Below are 16,014 nucleotides of genomic sequence, written 5' to 3'. Positions count from 1 at the left end.
GGATTTTTCTATAAGGTGGTTGTACTCCTTCAAGCTTTCCTGGGAGCAAGTACCACATCAGGGACTTTCATTGTCAGATGTCATTGGATTAGCTTTTCTCTCACTGCTATGTACCAGGTCCACCAACCCCATGACCACCACCACCACCAGCATCATCATCACCTAACGGCTGTTGTGCTTGTTGTGTGCCAGGCACTGTTGTGAGCTTTTCATCTGAATCAACTCATTTAACTGTCCCCACAATCCCACCAGGTGGGTATTACATTTACATTTTCTGTAGGAGGAAACTGAGTCTCAGAGAAGGTACAAGAAAGCTTTCCCAAGTTCATGCTTGCACAAGGACCGAAACCCACCTAGCTGTCACCAGTCTGTTGCTCAGTGGAATCCTCCATGCAACTGGGAAGGGGAAAGTAAGCAGGGGAAGCATCTGGAGAGGTTGATGAGCAGGACAAAGACCAAATTCTCTTTGCTCTCTAAAGGGTGGACCCTTTAGATCCTTCCAAAGGGAAAAGGGATAATTTGGGGCTGTGCAGGGATCGAGGGTCAGAAAGGATGGTGGCAGTGGTTGGACAGAAGAGGGGGTAAGAGCCACAGAGCTTTGTGCCTGCCAAGAAGGGTGTTGTGGCGAGCACATTTTCTTACTGGCAGAAAAGGTTGCCCTCGAAGTCTCCAATGTCCAACGGGGAGAATTTCACCTTGAACTTCTGAGTCTTCCCCACGGGCACGATTCCCGAGGAGGGCTCCACAGAGAAGGGCTGTGGGGAACCCTCGGTCCAGTGGTCCGTGGCGCTGTCCAGGGTGCTGCCTGTGTGCATCGTGCCCTGACTAAGCTGATCTTTTTGAGGTGAACCTGGGGACAGACAGGGAGTGGGCGATATTCTGCATTTGCAGCGAGAGGCAGGTGGAAGGCAGCCCACTCACAGGTCCTTAGGGGCCCTCTGTGGATATGGTGGACTCACCTTTTGTAGCAGCTGTACTTAACCTTGGGCACTAGAGGTAGGGAATTGCTCATATAGCTTACAGGAGACTCATGAAAAATGTTTCTATTTATTCCATAGGGTTTTCAAATTCGTTTCCTTTTGGTTCAAGGGGGTGGTTCAAGAAGATGTTTGTGCCCCAGAATAATGGGCTGTGAACATATTTTTTGGAGAATCACTGTTCTAAAGTAGGGCTTTACAATCTGGTGACCCATGGATAAGGGCCCATTCAAAAGGTCTGTGCATCTCCAAAGTTGAAATAATAATAACAACAACAACAACTTGCCTACCAAGTGTTGGGCCCTTTTCTAGTGCTTCATATGTACCAACTAAGATCTTCGGTATGCATGTGTATCTTCCTGGGAAAATGATTAATAACTTTCAACAGTTTCTCCAAGGGATCTATAATCTCCCACAAGGTTAAGACCTAAGAGACAAGATTCCTAGTTATCTTGAGATGGGACATCGGCCTTGTGTGGGAACAGAGTCCAGACTCCAGGAGGGTGAAAGTAAGTTTTGGAGTCCCTCAGGCCCATTTGGCTCTGCAGACACCACAAGGTCTCTGCTTTGCTTTTCTTTAGCTACTTAGGAGACCCTCTGAGCAGTGCTGGCCTCTCCATGAACAAGGCTCTTCTAACTGGTGGCTCAGGCCAGGCCCTGGGTTTTGCCTGTCATTAAATTTACCTTGGTGATCTGGTTTTGCAAAGCTGACTACCTTTGAAGTATCTTCTGAGACCCAGCTGAATTCCAGCTGCACATGTCCTGAATTAATCACGTCAAGCCTGCAAATCGATCAGGGAGCAGATGTGAGAAATGTGCTGCAGGTGGTTTTGGTCCTGGCTGCACATAATCTATACTGTACTTAACCTTTTGAAGTCATGTCACTTTGTTTCTTAAATCTTTTTTAAAAGGCACATTTTAAGTAATTTTATCAGAAATCATGCATATGATATACTCGAACAATAAAATATATACATAGTGATTAAAAGTACAAATATAAAAAATATTTAGCACTTAAAAGCATTTTGCATGCTTCCAACACCCTGTGCAATGAGCTCTCAGCATGCATCGCAGTAATCCTAAACCTCCATGAGAGAGGAAACAAAATCTATTTCACATGACAGCACCTCCCCCAGGAACAAATTCTACAGACCCTCCTTTCTGAATCACCTCCCATCAGAAACAATGTCCCTGGCCGGGCGGGGTGGCTCACACCTGTTATCCCAGCACTTTGGGAGGCCAAGATAGGCAGCTCACTGGAGGCCAAGAATTTGAGACCAGCCTGGCCAACATGGCGAAACCCCATCTCTACTAAAAATATAAAAATTTGCCAGGTGTAGTGGCACACACCTGCAGTCCCAACTACTCAGCTACTCAGGAGGTTGAGGCACGAGAATCATCTGAACCCAGGAGATGAAGGTTGTAGTGAGCCAAGATCATGCCACTGGGCCACAGAGTGAGACTTTGTCTTAAAAAAAAAAAAAAGAAAAAAAAGAGAGAGAGAGAGAAAGAAAGAAACAATGTCCCTGTGATCAGAAGCCATTTGACCCCCGCCTGTGACCCCTTTCCTGACTGAGGCACAGATTTGAATTTTAGTTACTTCAAACTCAAATTCTGAATCAGCAGAGGCTTTTCCTGCCTCAAATTTTCCTGCTTTAAGACAAGAACAGGGCCAGGCGTGGTGGCTCATGCCTGAAATCCCAGCACTTTGGGAGGCCAAGGCAGGTGGATCACGTGAGGTCAGGAGTTTGAGACCAGCCTGGCCAACATAGTGAAACCCTGACTCTACTAAAAATACAAAAATTAGCTCGGTTATAGTCCCAGCTACTTGGGAGGCTGGGCAAGAGAACTGCTTGAACCTGGGAGGTGGAGGCTGCAGTGAGCTGAGATCACACCACCGTACTCCAGCCTGGGTGACAGAGCGAGACTCCGGCTAAAAAAAAAAAAAAGAGAGACAAGAACAGGGAGGCAGAGTTTTTTTCTGGAATCACTTTTAAACTTGATCACAGTTAACAGCAGAAAGATGAAGCCTTGGTACAAGAAAATGATGATGAAATAAATCCACATGCCCTTCTTGGTTTCAGGGGAGTAGTAAGAGTTAGGAATTTGGGTGAGGAGTAGGTCTATAGTGGGATGTAGAGATTAGATTCCCACTCTCTAGTCCAGGTAGACAGACCATCCAGTTATGCCTGAAATCAAGTGCTTTGACCACAGTGGCTTGTGTTTATTTTGTAAATTTATGAGCACTTGTATTTATTCTAAAGATAATTTTTATAACATGGAGAAATCTCAGTGGCACAGAGTACTTTTTATAAAAAGAGTTCTTAGTTTAGGGGTTGGCAAACTTTTGTAAGGGGTCAGATAGTAAGTTTTTTGGCTTTGTGTCCCATATGGTCTTTGCAATGACTCAGCTCTGCCTTTGTAGTGGGAACGCAGTCACAGACAGGTCATAAATGAATGGGCATAGCCACATGTCAGCAAAACTATCTACAGAAATAGACTACAGGCCACAGTTTGCGGACCCCTGCTTTCGGTGAAATGACCATCAGCAGAAGATCACACTTACTGATATTTATCTTTTGGTTCTATCATAATTTGCAAAGATATTTAAAATTCAACAAATGCATGAAGAGTTGAATGAGCTAATTACTAATTTGTATGCAGTACAAATGTCAGTGGCTTATGTTTTTGTCCTTGTGTATGTTGCACATGTTGCTCTCTCTGCCTAGAGAGAGTCCTTCATTCTCACTTCTTCACTTGGCTACCTCCTATCTGTCCTCTAAAGTTCAGCTGGGGAACTACCTTGTCCAGGAAGCCTTCCTTGACTCTCTTGATCTGCCTTAAATACCCCTTTGCTCCATGCACATGACACCATGCTGTAACGAACAATTCTCCTGTTTCTATCCGTCCCCCGGCTGCCACCCTCAGATTATGAGCTCTTTGAAGGCAGGGCCCACGGCATCCTTGAGTCCCTGCGTCTGAGTGTGGGTGAAGGGTTAACATAACCTTTTCTTCTTCTCAAAGATGAATTTGACTCTGAAATAGCTTTCTAGGTCTGTTCCCCTGAAAACTTGATAAGGGAGGAAAGTCAGTTGTATTATTAGGTGACATTGTTTATACTAAAAATGGCCCCTGATGAACAAATAATATGTGCACTGGGAGGAACTATGACCACCTAGAGGGAAGCCATAGCTGTGGGGTTCTCTGAGTGTAGTGACTCTTGTAACTGGGCATATTCTCTGCAGGGACCCCAGAAGACATATCTACGGAGTGGTTAGGAGAAATGGTAGTCTTTTGGGCACAGGCTTCTAAGCTTAGGTGGACCCTATACCCTCTTGGGTGGATATTGTCTGGGTAATCACTTGGTGCATGGGCAACAAGAACAGATCCTGGGTGGCTGTGTAGACTGCTGCAAGGACTGTTCCCACTAAAAGTGGATTGCCTGATGCTGCCTTCCTGGTATACTACATTTCCTGGGCTATATCTTGATTTCAAGTGAGAATTTCAATAGCTCTGTGGGCCTGAATGTTTCACTGGACCTAAGACAACACTCTGGTGCATGCTACACAGATACGATGCCTAGTAGATGCTGTTGTAGAAAATAGATGTTTGATGAGTGAGTGAGTGAATGATGGAATGAAAGAGCTTTTCCATCTAGTGTCATGAGACTTTTGATGACTCACTCAAACACTCGGGTCTGGTAAACCAAGGTTTCCTTAAAGCGCACATCTCTTGCTTGGCAGTGGTATGAAGCGAAATCCACATTGGCACTGATTTGAAGCTGCAGTTCTTGGTAGTTTTCTTCTAGTACTGAGTGAGCAGGCTCTGGATCCGTCTCTATCACCTGTAACAAAGGCAGCTGTGTCCTCAGAGATGCAGAGCACAGGGACAGAAAAACTGACAATGGAATAGAATAGAGAAACCAGAAACATTCTAGGCATATATAAAATTTAGGTACACTATGTAACAATAAAGTCCTGGCAGATCACTAGGGAACAGAGAGGCTAAATGAAAAAGGGATCTAGTAAGATTAGTCATCTAGATGAAAAATATGAAATTGGATGCTTGCTTCACAACATACATAAAATCCAGGTGGGCTAAGAGCTGAACTATCAAAAAAACAAAACTCTTAAAAATATATAAGTGAACATCTTTCTGGGAGGAAAGAGTTTTAAAAATAAGACACAAAAAGTAATAAATATAAAATAAGGGATTAATAAACTTGATGATATTAAAATTAATAACAGAAAAGATAAACTAGGCCAGGCATGGTGGCTCACACCCGTAATCCCAGCACTTTGGGAGGCCGAGATGGGTGGATCAATTGAGGCTAAGCGTTTGAGACCAGCCTGGCCAACATGGTGAAACCCTGTCTCTGCTAAAAATACAAAAATTAGCCGGGTGTGGTGGTGCATGCTTGTAATCCCAGCTACTTGGGAGGCTGAGGCATGAGACTCTCTTGAACGTAGGAGGTGGAGGTTGCAGTGAGCCGAGATTGTGCCACTGTATTCCAGCCTGGGCGAGAGAGCAAGACTCTGTCTAAAAAAAAAAAAAAAAAAAAAAGATAAACTATCAATTTGGTAAGGATATTTGCAGACAAATAATATGAACAGAAGAGTTTATAAAAGATAAAATAACACACAAAGTATAAGTATCATAATTGAAAAATGGGCAAAAGGCATGAAAAGGCATTCATGTGAGGGATAACTTGTATGACGAGTAACCATATGAAGAAATACTCAGCTTTATTTGTGATCAGGGATCAGGACAATGCAAAATAGGCTCATAATGAGACCATTTCCCATTCATTCAAATGATAAAAATCAGGAAGTCTGATAATGACAAGTGTTGGAGAGGACACGGATCAACAAGCTCTCTGCTGTAGGAGTACAAGTTGGTACAGCTACTCTGGAAAATAGTTGGGCATTATCTTGGCAAGTTGAACATTCATATATCCAATGAGTCAGCAATTCCACTTCTAGGAATATAAACTCTTACAAATGAACACCATGTGAACAACATGTCTGTGATAGCAAAACCCCAAATAATTTTCAAAAGGAGAAAGGGTAAATAATAATGGAATCTTATGTAGAAGTGAAATGGATACACTACAGCTACAAGCAACAATATGGATGATCACATACAATAACATTTTTTAAAGTTAAAACTGCAACTAAACAATATATGTTTTATTTTTACTTTTTGAGAAAGAGGCTCACACTCTGTCTTCCAGGTTGGAGTACAGTGGTGCGATCATGGCCCACTACAGCCTTGACCTCCCAGAGTCCAGATGATCCTCTCACCTCAGCCTCCCGAGTAGCTGGGACTACAGGTGTGCACCATCACTCCCAGCTAATTTTTGTATTTTTAGTAGAGATGGGGTTTTACCATGTTGACCTGGTTGGTCTCAAACTCCTGGGCTCAAGCAATCTGCCTGCCTCAGCCTCCCAAAGTTTTGGGATTATAGGCATGAGCCACTGTGCCTGGCCTGATACACCTTTTAGTATGCACAGGTTAAAAAAAGAACAAAAAACGAAAACCAAGAGAGTAAACAAGTCAAGTGAAGATAGTGATTACTTCTAGGATGGTGGCAGAGGGATGGAAAGGCTAGAATCACACAGGTAGTCAATGTTCTACTTCCCGTGTTGGGTGTGGGTTTGTCTCTGTGTGTTATATTGTTGTTAAAAAACCTAACCAAGGAATGAATAAAAGAGGGGCACACATGGACGATCCTGTCATGCACCAAAGATTATGACAAATGTGATTCTGGATACCTGAGGGAAAAGGGAAACAACTAAAATATTAGCATTGACATTTTGGAAGAAGAAAAAGGTGGGAGGACTTGCTCAACTACTTATCAAGACTTAAGCTAAAGGTCTACCAATGAAGATGTGTGGTACGTGTAGCATGGATGGCAGGCAGCATGTGTAGAAGTTTAGTTTGTCACTTTTGGAATCAAGGTCAAGTAGAATGGGAACCTTTTCTTTTTTCTGTGAAAAAAGGAAACGATGAGAGACTTGAGACCAGTAGGAATCCAAGGATGGAGGCCTGGTCAGATTGGTGCTTGATGTCCCCACTTACTTTTCGTTTTGTAGTGAAAGTCCCAGGCATGTTTCTGGGCACATCCACCCACTTGACTGTGTGCATGCGGTCATCCCAGTCAGGGACCTGGTCTGCAGGGAGCTGAAACATAATTCTGGAGAGCTTGCACTTGATCCGCATATTCTTCAGGTTGATGGGTACGTCTGACTTCAAGGTCACCACTATGTCCTTGGCACACCCAGGGTGGAGATGGCCCATCTAGGGAAGACCCTGGTATTAGTATTTTTGAGAATCTAATCTTGAGGGCTCTTGATACCTGTTGGTGATATTCTAGAGAAGGGAAGGAGCCAAAGGTCTTGGCAAAAAATGCATCAGTCAAGCCTGTGTATGTAGACAGAATTAAATATGTACAAGAGGTTCTCAGGTAGAAACATGATAATAATAATAATAAGAACAACTAATATTTATCAAACTTACTTGCTTCAGGCACTATTCTAAACCTTTACACAATTCTATGAATCCCTACAACAACCCTATGAGGGGTACAGCTATTATTCCCATTTTACAGACAATGAAACTTGTAACTTGGTTGAGGTCATTAATTTTTGAGGACTTAGATTCAGACCCAGGCAGTTTGGCTCCAAATGCCACACTCTTAATCAACACGATCTATACAAATTATGGACAGAGGAATACAGTACACTAGCAGTTCTCCAAAGGTGTTCTAGTGACCTTGGGATCCCCAGGACCTTTTCAGGGGATAAATGAGGTCAAGACTATTTTAATAGTAATACAAAGATATTATTTGACTTTTTCACTCTCATTTTTCTCGTAAGTGTACAATGGAGTTTTCTAGAGGTTATGTGATATATGGTGATATGGTCTGGCTGTGTCTCCACCCAAATCTCATCTTCAATTGTAGATCCTATAATCCCCACATGTTGTGGGAGGGACCTGGTGGGATATAATTGAATCATGGGGGCAGTTTTTCCCATACTGTTCTTGTGGTAGTGAGTAAGTCTCACGAAATCTGATGGTTTTATAAGGGGTTTCCCCTTCCGCTTGGCTCTCATTTTTCTCTCTTGTCTGCTACCATATAAAATGTGCCCTTTGCCTGCCATGATTGTGAGGCATCCCAAGCTATGTGGAACTGTGAGTCCATTAGTCTCTTTTTCTTTATGAATTACCCAGTCTCAGGTATGTCTTTATCAGCAGTGTGAAAACGAACAAATATAGTAAATTGGTGCTGGTAGAGTGAGTGGGGCACTGCTGTAAAGATACTCGAAAATGTGGAAGTGACTTTGGAACTGGGTAACAGGCAGAGGTAGGAACAGTTTGGAGGGCTCACGAGAAGACAGGAAGATGTGGAAAAGTTTGGAACTTCCTAGAGACTTGTTGAATGGCTTTGACCAAAATGCTGACGATATGGTCAATGAAATCTAGGCTGAGATGGTCTCAGATGGAGATGAGAAACTTGTTGGGAACTGGAGTAAAGGTGACTCTTGCTATGATTTAGCAAAGGGACTGATGGCATTTTGCCCCTGCCCTAGAGATCTGTGGAACTTTGAACTAGAGGGAGATGATTTAGGGTACCTGGCATAAATAATTTCTAAGCAGCAAGGCATTCAAGTGGTTACTTGGGTGCTCTTAAAAGCATTCAGTTTTAAAAGGGAAATAGAGCATAAAAGTTCAGAAAACTTTCAGCCTGATGATAGAAAAGAAAAAACCATTTTCTGAGGAGAAATTCAAGCTGGCTTCAGAAATTTGCATAAGTAGGGAGAAGCCAAATGTTAACGGCCAAAACAATGGGGAAAATGTCTCTAGGGCATGTCAAAGACCTTTGTGGCAGCTCCTCCCATCACAGACCCAGAGGCCTGGGAGGAAAAAATGTTTTGTGGGTGGCCCAGGGCCCCCCGTACTGTGTGCAGTCTAAAGACGTAGTGCTCTGCATCCCAGCCACTCTGGTCATGGCTAAAAGAGGCCAAGGTATGGTTCAGGCCATGGCTTCAGAGGGTGTAAGACCCGTGACTTGGCAGCTTCCATGTGGTGTTGAGCCTGTGGGTGCATAGAAGTCAAGAACTGAGGTTTGAGAACCTCCACTGTGCCCGGCCTCTCTGCCTTCTTTGATTAAGGCTTTGGTAATAAAAATAATGCACAAAAGTAGATTACCCTATTATATTATACTGTGTTTGTTTCTTCACAGGTAAAATGCCAATAATAGTGGTATCTATGGCTGGGCACAGTGGCTCATGCCTATAATCCCAGCACTTTGGGAGGCTGAGGCAGGTGGATTGCTTGAGCTTAGGAGTTTGAGACCAGACTGGGCAACATGGTGAAACCTGTCTCTGCCAAAAATACAAAAAAATTAGCCATGTGTGATGGTGTGCATCTGTTGTCCCAGTTACTTGGGAGGCTGAGATGGAAGAATCACTTGATCTTGGGAGATAAAGGTCGCAATGAGCCAAGATCGTGACACCGCACTCCAGCCTGGGTGACAGAGTGAGACTATCTCAATAAACAAACAAAAACAAAAAAAGTAGTATCTGCCTTATAGGGTTGTTGAGAGGATTAACTAAGGTCTTAGAACTATTTTTGGCATATAGTAAGCACTCAATTTACAAATAAAATGGTATACTAGCTCTATTCAGGGTTGGATTTGGACCATGATGAAATGGAGTGGTCAGATTCCTAATGAACTTTATATCACTTCAAAAAGCAAAATTTATCCCTAATAGCACTCAAAGATTTAAAGATGACAAAGTCCCCAACCCCTTTGCTCCACCCCCCTCAAGTACTGTGCTTGAGAAGACTCAGTGGCTGTATGTCAACAGAGCAGGAGGCAGTGAAGACACTGGGGTGTGCCAGTGTTCTGGGAACTCAGAAGTGAACTATCTACAAAAAGCAACCACTGGCCAGAGGCAACAATCTGCTAGAACGTTATCCTAGGCCTTGTTCAATGTCAAGCTTTAGTCGGCAATTCCAAAAAATGTGTGCTGTGAAGATGTTAAAAGAAGAGGTTAGAAAATTCCAGGTAAAACAAAATTAACTAGGTTTTAACATGCCAAAGAGAACCAGGAATCTTTTAAGAGAAGGATGGAGCTTGGAACATTTTCTAAATCTCAGTTATCCACAGAACTCATCACCCCCATTCTAGCTTTTGGTGAAGTATTTTGAAGGACTGATACTCTAAAGGACACACATCTAGGAGGACACAGCTCCACAATCTGGGACAGGAAGACTAGGACCTATATTCATCTATACAGTCCTCCACAGGACCCCTTGGCAGCGGTCTAGCAACAGTCTTGGCCAACTTCATTCTCTGCCTTCCCCTCTTAACCAGGGGAGACATGAACAGTGTTCTTTGCTACCAGATATGAGAGGGATGATTCCTGGGCTGTCTCTCAGCTTGAGATGTATTAATTCCATCCCATGCATCCATGGGAAAGGGCTGACAATCAGTCTGTGGCTGGCTTAGGCCTAAGGGATTCCAGAAAAATGATGAACGACTTTTATTTACCTGTGGGGAGAAAGCAATTGTAGCCAAAACAGGCCATTCAAACCGTATCACGTTCACTTGGCTGTGATTTGTGACTGTGAAGCTCACATTATAGCTGTGTCCAATGTGGCAGTCCCCAAACTGGATGTGGTCCACCAGAGCAGCTAGGGATTAGAAGCAGAAGGCTGTGAGTCTTCCTGGCCTCCCTTGAGGCTCTTCTTCCTTAAGGAGCCATAGTGCTTCACCCACATGCTATCCTTCCATCCTTGGATGGTTACATTTGAAAAACCTAGAATCTCTGAGTAACAAGATTTCTATCCTCAAGGAATCTGTTCATCCATCCATCCATCCATCCATCCTCCACCCACCCATCCATCCATCATCCACCCACCCATCATCTACCCATCCATCCATCCATCCCTCCCTCCCATCCATCCATTATCCACCCATCCATCATCCACCTATCCATCACCCACCTATCCATCCATCATTCATCCATCCATTATCCACGCATCCATCCCTCCTCCACCCACTAATCCATCTACCCATCATCCAGCCATCCATCCATCCATCCATCATCCCCCTCCCCCATCCTGCCATCATCCATCCACCCACCCATCCAGCCATATCCACCCATCCATCATCTCCCCACCCACCCACCCATCCACATGTCCATCCATTATCCACCCATCCATTCATCCATCCATCATCCACCCACCCATCCATCCATCATCCACCCATCCATCCATTCATTCATCCATCATCCACCTACTCACTCACCTATCTATCCATCATCATCCACCTATCCATCTATCATCTACCCACCCATCCATCCATCCATCATCCACCCATCCATGCACGCATGCATGTATCCATCCATCCATCCATCATCTACCCATCCATCCCTCTATCCCTTCACCCATCCATCATCTATCTATCTACTCACCCATCATCTACCCATCCATCCATCCCTCTATCCCTCCTATCCCGCTGCTCATCCATCCATCCTTCTATCCATCCATCCGTCATCCATTCACCCACCTTAGCCCTCACATCCATTTGTACAAGAGAAAACATAGGTCCCCAACTCCATTTGTTCGGTGAGAAAATATTATAAAGGATTGGGATTGCCAGATAAAATACAGGAGTCCCAGTTACATTTGAATTACAGATAAGTAATGAATAATTTTTAGGATAGGTATGTCCCATGCCATGGTTGGGATATACATATACTAAAAATTATTCAGAGTTTAACTGAAATTCCAATTTATTGGGGAGTCTTGTATTCTGATTTGCTAACTCTGGCAATCCTATAATGGGCATGAAATCTGAGTTCTGAACTTAGATTCACTGCTGGCTCCTGCTTGATCCTTCATAAGAGCGATGTCACCCTGTAGCCTCAAACAGAGCTGAAACACCAGGTATATGAAGAGTGTTGATTTCAACCCACGTTGTGTAGACCACCTAATGGTACATTCCAGGACTTTAATTAAGCTTCTAGAAAAACTATGGGACTCTGTTTATAACTCACTTTTTAGCAACCAACCACGTAATTAGGGCGCTTAACCAATGCTTTCTGATGATAACAATTTGATGATAAATTTTTCCAACCCCTAAAAATGTCAATTAAATGAAGCTTTAGTGCTTGATAGATTGCAGCACAACATGTCTTAAGCTTTAGTATAAAAATACATCACCTGGGATCTTGTTAAAATGTGGATGCTGATTCCGCAGGGCACGGTGGGTCTGAAACCCCCATTTCTAACAAGCTCCCAGGTGATGCTGATGCCATAGGATCTCAAACTGCTCGTTGAATAGTGGGGCTGTGCAGAGTGATATTCTAGAAGTGCCCAAACCTATACTCTCTCTAATTAAACAAGACAATGCCAACACAAGCCAGCTAATAAATGCAGACAGGAAAAACTGCAAGACATTTATTTGCTTATTAGTTGAACTGGAATTTGAATATCAAACTATAAGCTCCCTAAGAGTAGAGACTTCCTTGTGAATTTTGAAACTCCAGGGATCAGCATGCCTGGAACATGTACGTGGTGCTCAATACATGTTCATCAAGTGAACACATGAATAAATGGAAGGATGGATGCCATGACTGAGCCAGGCACACCAGCGCATAGCGTAGTGAAGAGGTCAGTCAGTCCTAAATTCTCAGGGAGTTAACCAACCCGTTATTTAAATTTAACTCTCATTTAAAACAAATGACCCAATAGCCAACACTTGTCAACACCTCACTACTGTTTCTCCCACCTGCCACTAAGTCTTCCATATCATTGTCCTCGACCATCTCTGTGAACTCAGAGATACTTATGTCTTCCTGGCTGGTGGGGGCCACCAGCCCGTGGATGTTGTCCAAGGTGATGTCATCCTCATAGCCCTCTCCCACCATGTGGATGGTGGTCTCCTCATACTGGTTGTTGATCACTGACAAGTGGATGATACCTCTCATCCTCCCAACCTTCTGGGAGTGGAAAAAGACATCAAATTCAGCTGTATCTCCAGGAGAAACCACCAAGGAGGCTGTATGAGCTTTCTTTGCTGCAAAGAGAAGAGAGAAGGTATGATTTAGAACCAGTTTCAAGAAATGTGTATCTATAAAGACCCCGGTTGAAGGGAAAGTAACCCTAGAATGGGAACGAGCCTTAGCCAGACGCCAGTGGTGACCAGACTGGACATTCCCCTCTGGTTGGGCCTTGAGCGGTACCCTAATGAAGCAGCTACTGAGATCCATTGCCTTCTAGAAGCACCCTCCCCACACTTACCTTTTTCATGTGGTTTGTTTTCCTCTGTGATGTAGATGTACGAGGTGGTGGGCCTTCCTTTCAGGGAGAAGACTCCTAGCTCATCCCGCAGGTCAACATGCAGCTGGCAGAAGGAAAGCAGGGATGAGTGCTAGGCTTACAGGCTGCTCATGGGCTTTGAGTCTGGGGTGAGATACTGTACTGTGTTTGGGGCGGGACCCCAAAAAGTTATTGTGCCCAGTATTCACTTTTTTGAATTTCTTTTGTCCTGGAGAGGACAAAAGAACATTCAGTCAAATCAGCCCTTATTATCTGAGTGAGGAACTGGAGGTCCAAAGAGTATGCAGAACTTTCCAGATAACGTAGGTACATAGTGTCAAAACGTGGTTGCCAACACCTCTGTCATTAACAGAGGCAGTTATAGAATATACGCTAGGGTAATAAAATGGAAATGAATACTTATAATTCTAAGAGGGTCTGTATTGATGTGAATTCCTAAAAAAACAGTGTCTCCTAGGTGCTATGCATTAGTTTAGTTGCCTGATAGTGTCATGTTGAGCATCCTACCACGATAAGAGAAAAAACAAGGTGGGCATTTGACCTACTTGGAGAAAGTGGTGGTTTCTGGCCCATTGTAAGGAAGATAAGACTAAAGCTATGCATCTGATTTCAGATATGAGACATCAGCAGGCATTGTTAGAAGAGAGTAATGCTGGCACCATCGTGAAAAAGATTGAATATAAAATATGAGGCACGGAGAAGGCAGAAATAGTGGTATCACATGGGAAGCTTCTGAGATAAAAAATTACGTAGTTAGAAACAACTTTAATAAGAAACTATATGGAAGAATTATATGTAAGAATATTGACGTAAAAGATCTAAATAAATGAGTGGAAATCCTAAATGTTTCTGGTGGAGAGTCTAAATACTCTGCAAGTAGAAATCCTCCTGAATTGAGAGGCTTCCCGATGGGATTTTTAAAGGAGCATTATAAAATAATTATAAAGCTCATTTGAGAGATTAATAGGTGAAAATTGTTAAGAAAAATGACAAAAACTGGGAGTGGGTGGGTAGGAATTCACTGAACTAGAATGCTAAAACATAAAGCCACAATAATGGAAACAATGCAGGGTAATGGTAAACTAGGTAACCTGAGCTAAAGGCAACAGTAATTGCTAGACTAAATATGTAAAAAAAAATTTTTTTTTAAGTATCACAGAGCTATGAAGAGAATGAGGAGTAAATAGACCAGGATCGGTGAGAGTATAGAAATCCAGCAAGGTCAGTCTCACTTTCTGGGCAGTTTTTGTCCAGAGCATTTGCCAATCAGGAAAAGTTAGACAGGAGGTTTGTCTGCACTTTTTTTTTTTGATATAGAATCTCACTCTCACCCAGGCCAGAGCGCAGTGGCGAAATCTTGGCTCACTGCAAACTGTCTCCTAGGTTCTGACGATTTTCCTGCCTCAGCCTCCAGAGTAGCTAGGATTAGAGGCGCGAGTCACCATGCCCAGCTAATTTTTGTATGTTTTTAGTAAAGACGGGGTTTTACCATGTTGGCCAGGCTGGTTTCAAACTCCTGATCTGCCCACCTCAGCCTCCCAAAGTGCTGGGATTACAGGTGTTGTCTGCACTTTTGATGGTCTTTTGGTGCTAAGAGGGCAAAAATTCAAGGCCTATGGAAGGTGAGAATGCTTTCTTCTGGTCTGGGACCTCATTAAGATGAAAGGTGAGCTGGATATGAACCAGCTTTCCCAAGGATGGCAATCCTGCTCTAAGTCTTCTGGGTAATCCAGAAAATCTCAAACCCTAACACTGGCTTAAGGTGATCCTGAATTTCTAGTGCCCCCAAGTGTTGGGCAGAAGCAAATGAAAATTGCCTCAAGAAAAATATGATCCTTAGTTTAATGATTTCTAAATAACTTTTACAATGTAATACCCAAAACATAAACAGAAGATAACTAGGCACGTGACAAGGCAGGGCAACATGGGCAAAGATGAGTAGAAATAGTAGAAAAAGATGAGTAGAAATATCAGAAAAAGCCACAGTGACTTTGGATTTTGGAATTATTGGGTACAGACTGCAAAATGGCTACGATTACTGTGTTCAAGAAATAAAAGTCATGTCTGACAATTTCAGCTAGAAACTGTAAACACGAATTATTCAGATTTTTAAAACAGCCTAATAGAAATTCTAAGATTGAAAAATATAATAACTTAAGGGCTTAATGGAAACTTTAACAGTAGATTCAATACAGCTAAAGGGAGAGTTAATAAACTGAAGACAGGTCAAAAGAAATTATGCAGAATGAAGCCCAGAGGAAAAGTGAGTGGAAAATATAGTGAGACTGAGAGACACAGAAGATATAGTGAGAAGGTCTTCCATGTATTTAATTATCACCCCAGAAGGAGAGATTAGAGAGAATGAAATAGAAACAATATTTAAAGACATGTCTAGAAAATTTCTAAAATTGACTTAACTTTAATCCACAGAATCAAGAAGTCTATTGAATTCTAACAAGGATAAATTAAAGAAGTCCACTTCTGGACATATCATAGTAAAACTGTAGAAAACAAAGTGAAAATGTAAAAGGCAGTCAGAAAAAAAGAATGCCTTAAAGTAGCAGTCCCCAACCTTTTTGGCACCAGGAACTGGTTTCGTGGAAGACAATTTTTCCATGGACCAGGCACTGGGGAATGGTTTTGGGTTGAAACTGTTCCACTTCAGATAATCAGGCATTAGATT

The 16,014-nt window shown here is 42.9% G+C and overlaps 1 protein-coding gene across 2 annotated transcripts in view; it reads right to left on the bottom strand.

Annotated features, from left to right (window-relative positions):
- HYDIN (HYDIN, axonemal central pair apparatus protein) overlaps positions 1-16,014 on the bottom strand; it is a 423,190-nt gene that overhangs the window by 52,072 nt on the left and 355,104 nt on the right. For both annotated transcript variants that reach the window (XM_011976766.1, XM_011976767.1), the window contains 7 exons: positions 13,293-13,395; positions 12,781-13,068; positions 10,537-10,679; positions 7,059-7,277; positions 4,661-4,821; positions 1,662-1,759; positions 643-850 (listed from right to left, as the gene is read on the bottom strand). In XM_011976766.1, the coding sequence (XP_011832156.1) occupies positions 643-850; positions 1,662-1,759; positions 4,661-4,821; positions 7,059-7,277; positions 10,537-10,679; positions 12,781-13,068; positions 13,293-13,395 (1,220 nt within the window). The remainder of the gene's footprint in view (positions 1-642; positions 851-1,661; positions 1,760-4,660; positions 4,822-7,058; positions 7,278-10,536; positions 10,680-12,780; positions 13,069-13,292; positions 13,396-16,014) is intronic.

Source organism: Mandrillus leucophaeus, unplaced genomic scaffold (assembly GCF_000951045.1).
Source record: "Mandrillus leucophaeus isolate KB7577 unplaced genomic scaffold, Mleu.le_1.0 Scaffold17, whole genome shotgun sequence".
In the NCBI taxonomy this organism is placed as follows: Eukaryota; Metazoa; Chordata; class Mammalia; order Primates; family Cercopithecidae; genus Mandrillus; species Mandrillus leucophaeus.
This window is presented reverse-complemented; position numbering and strand designations above follow the sequence as displayed.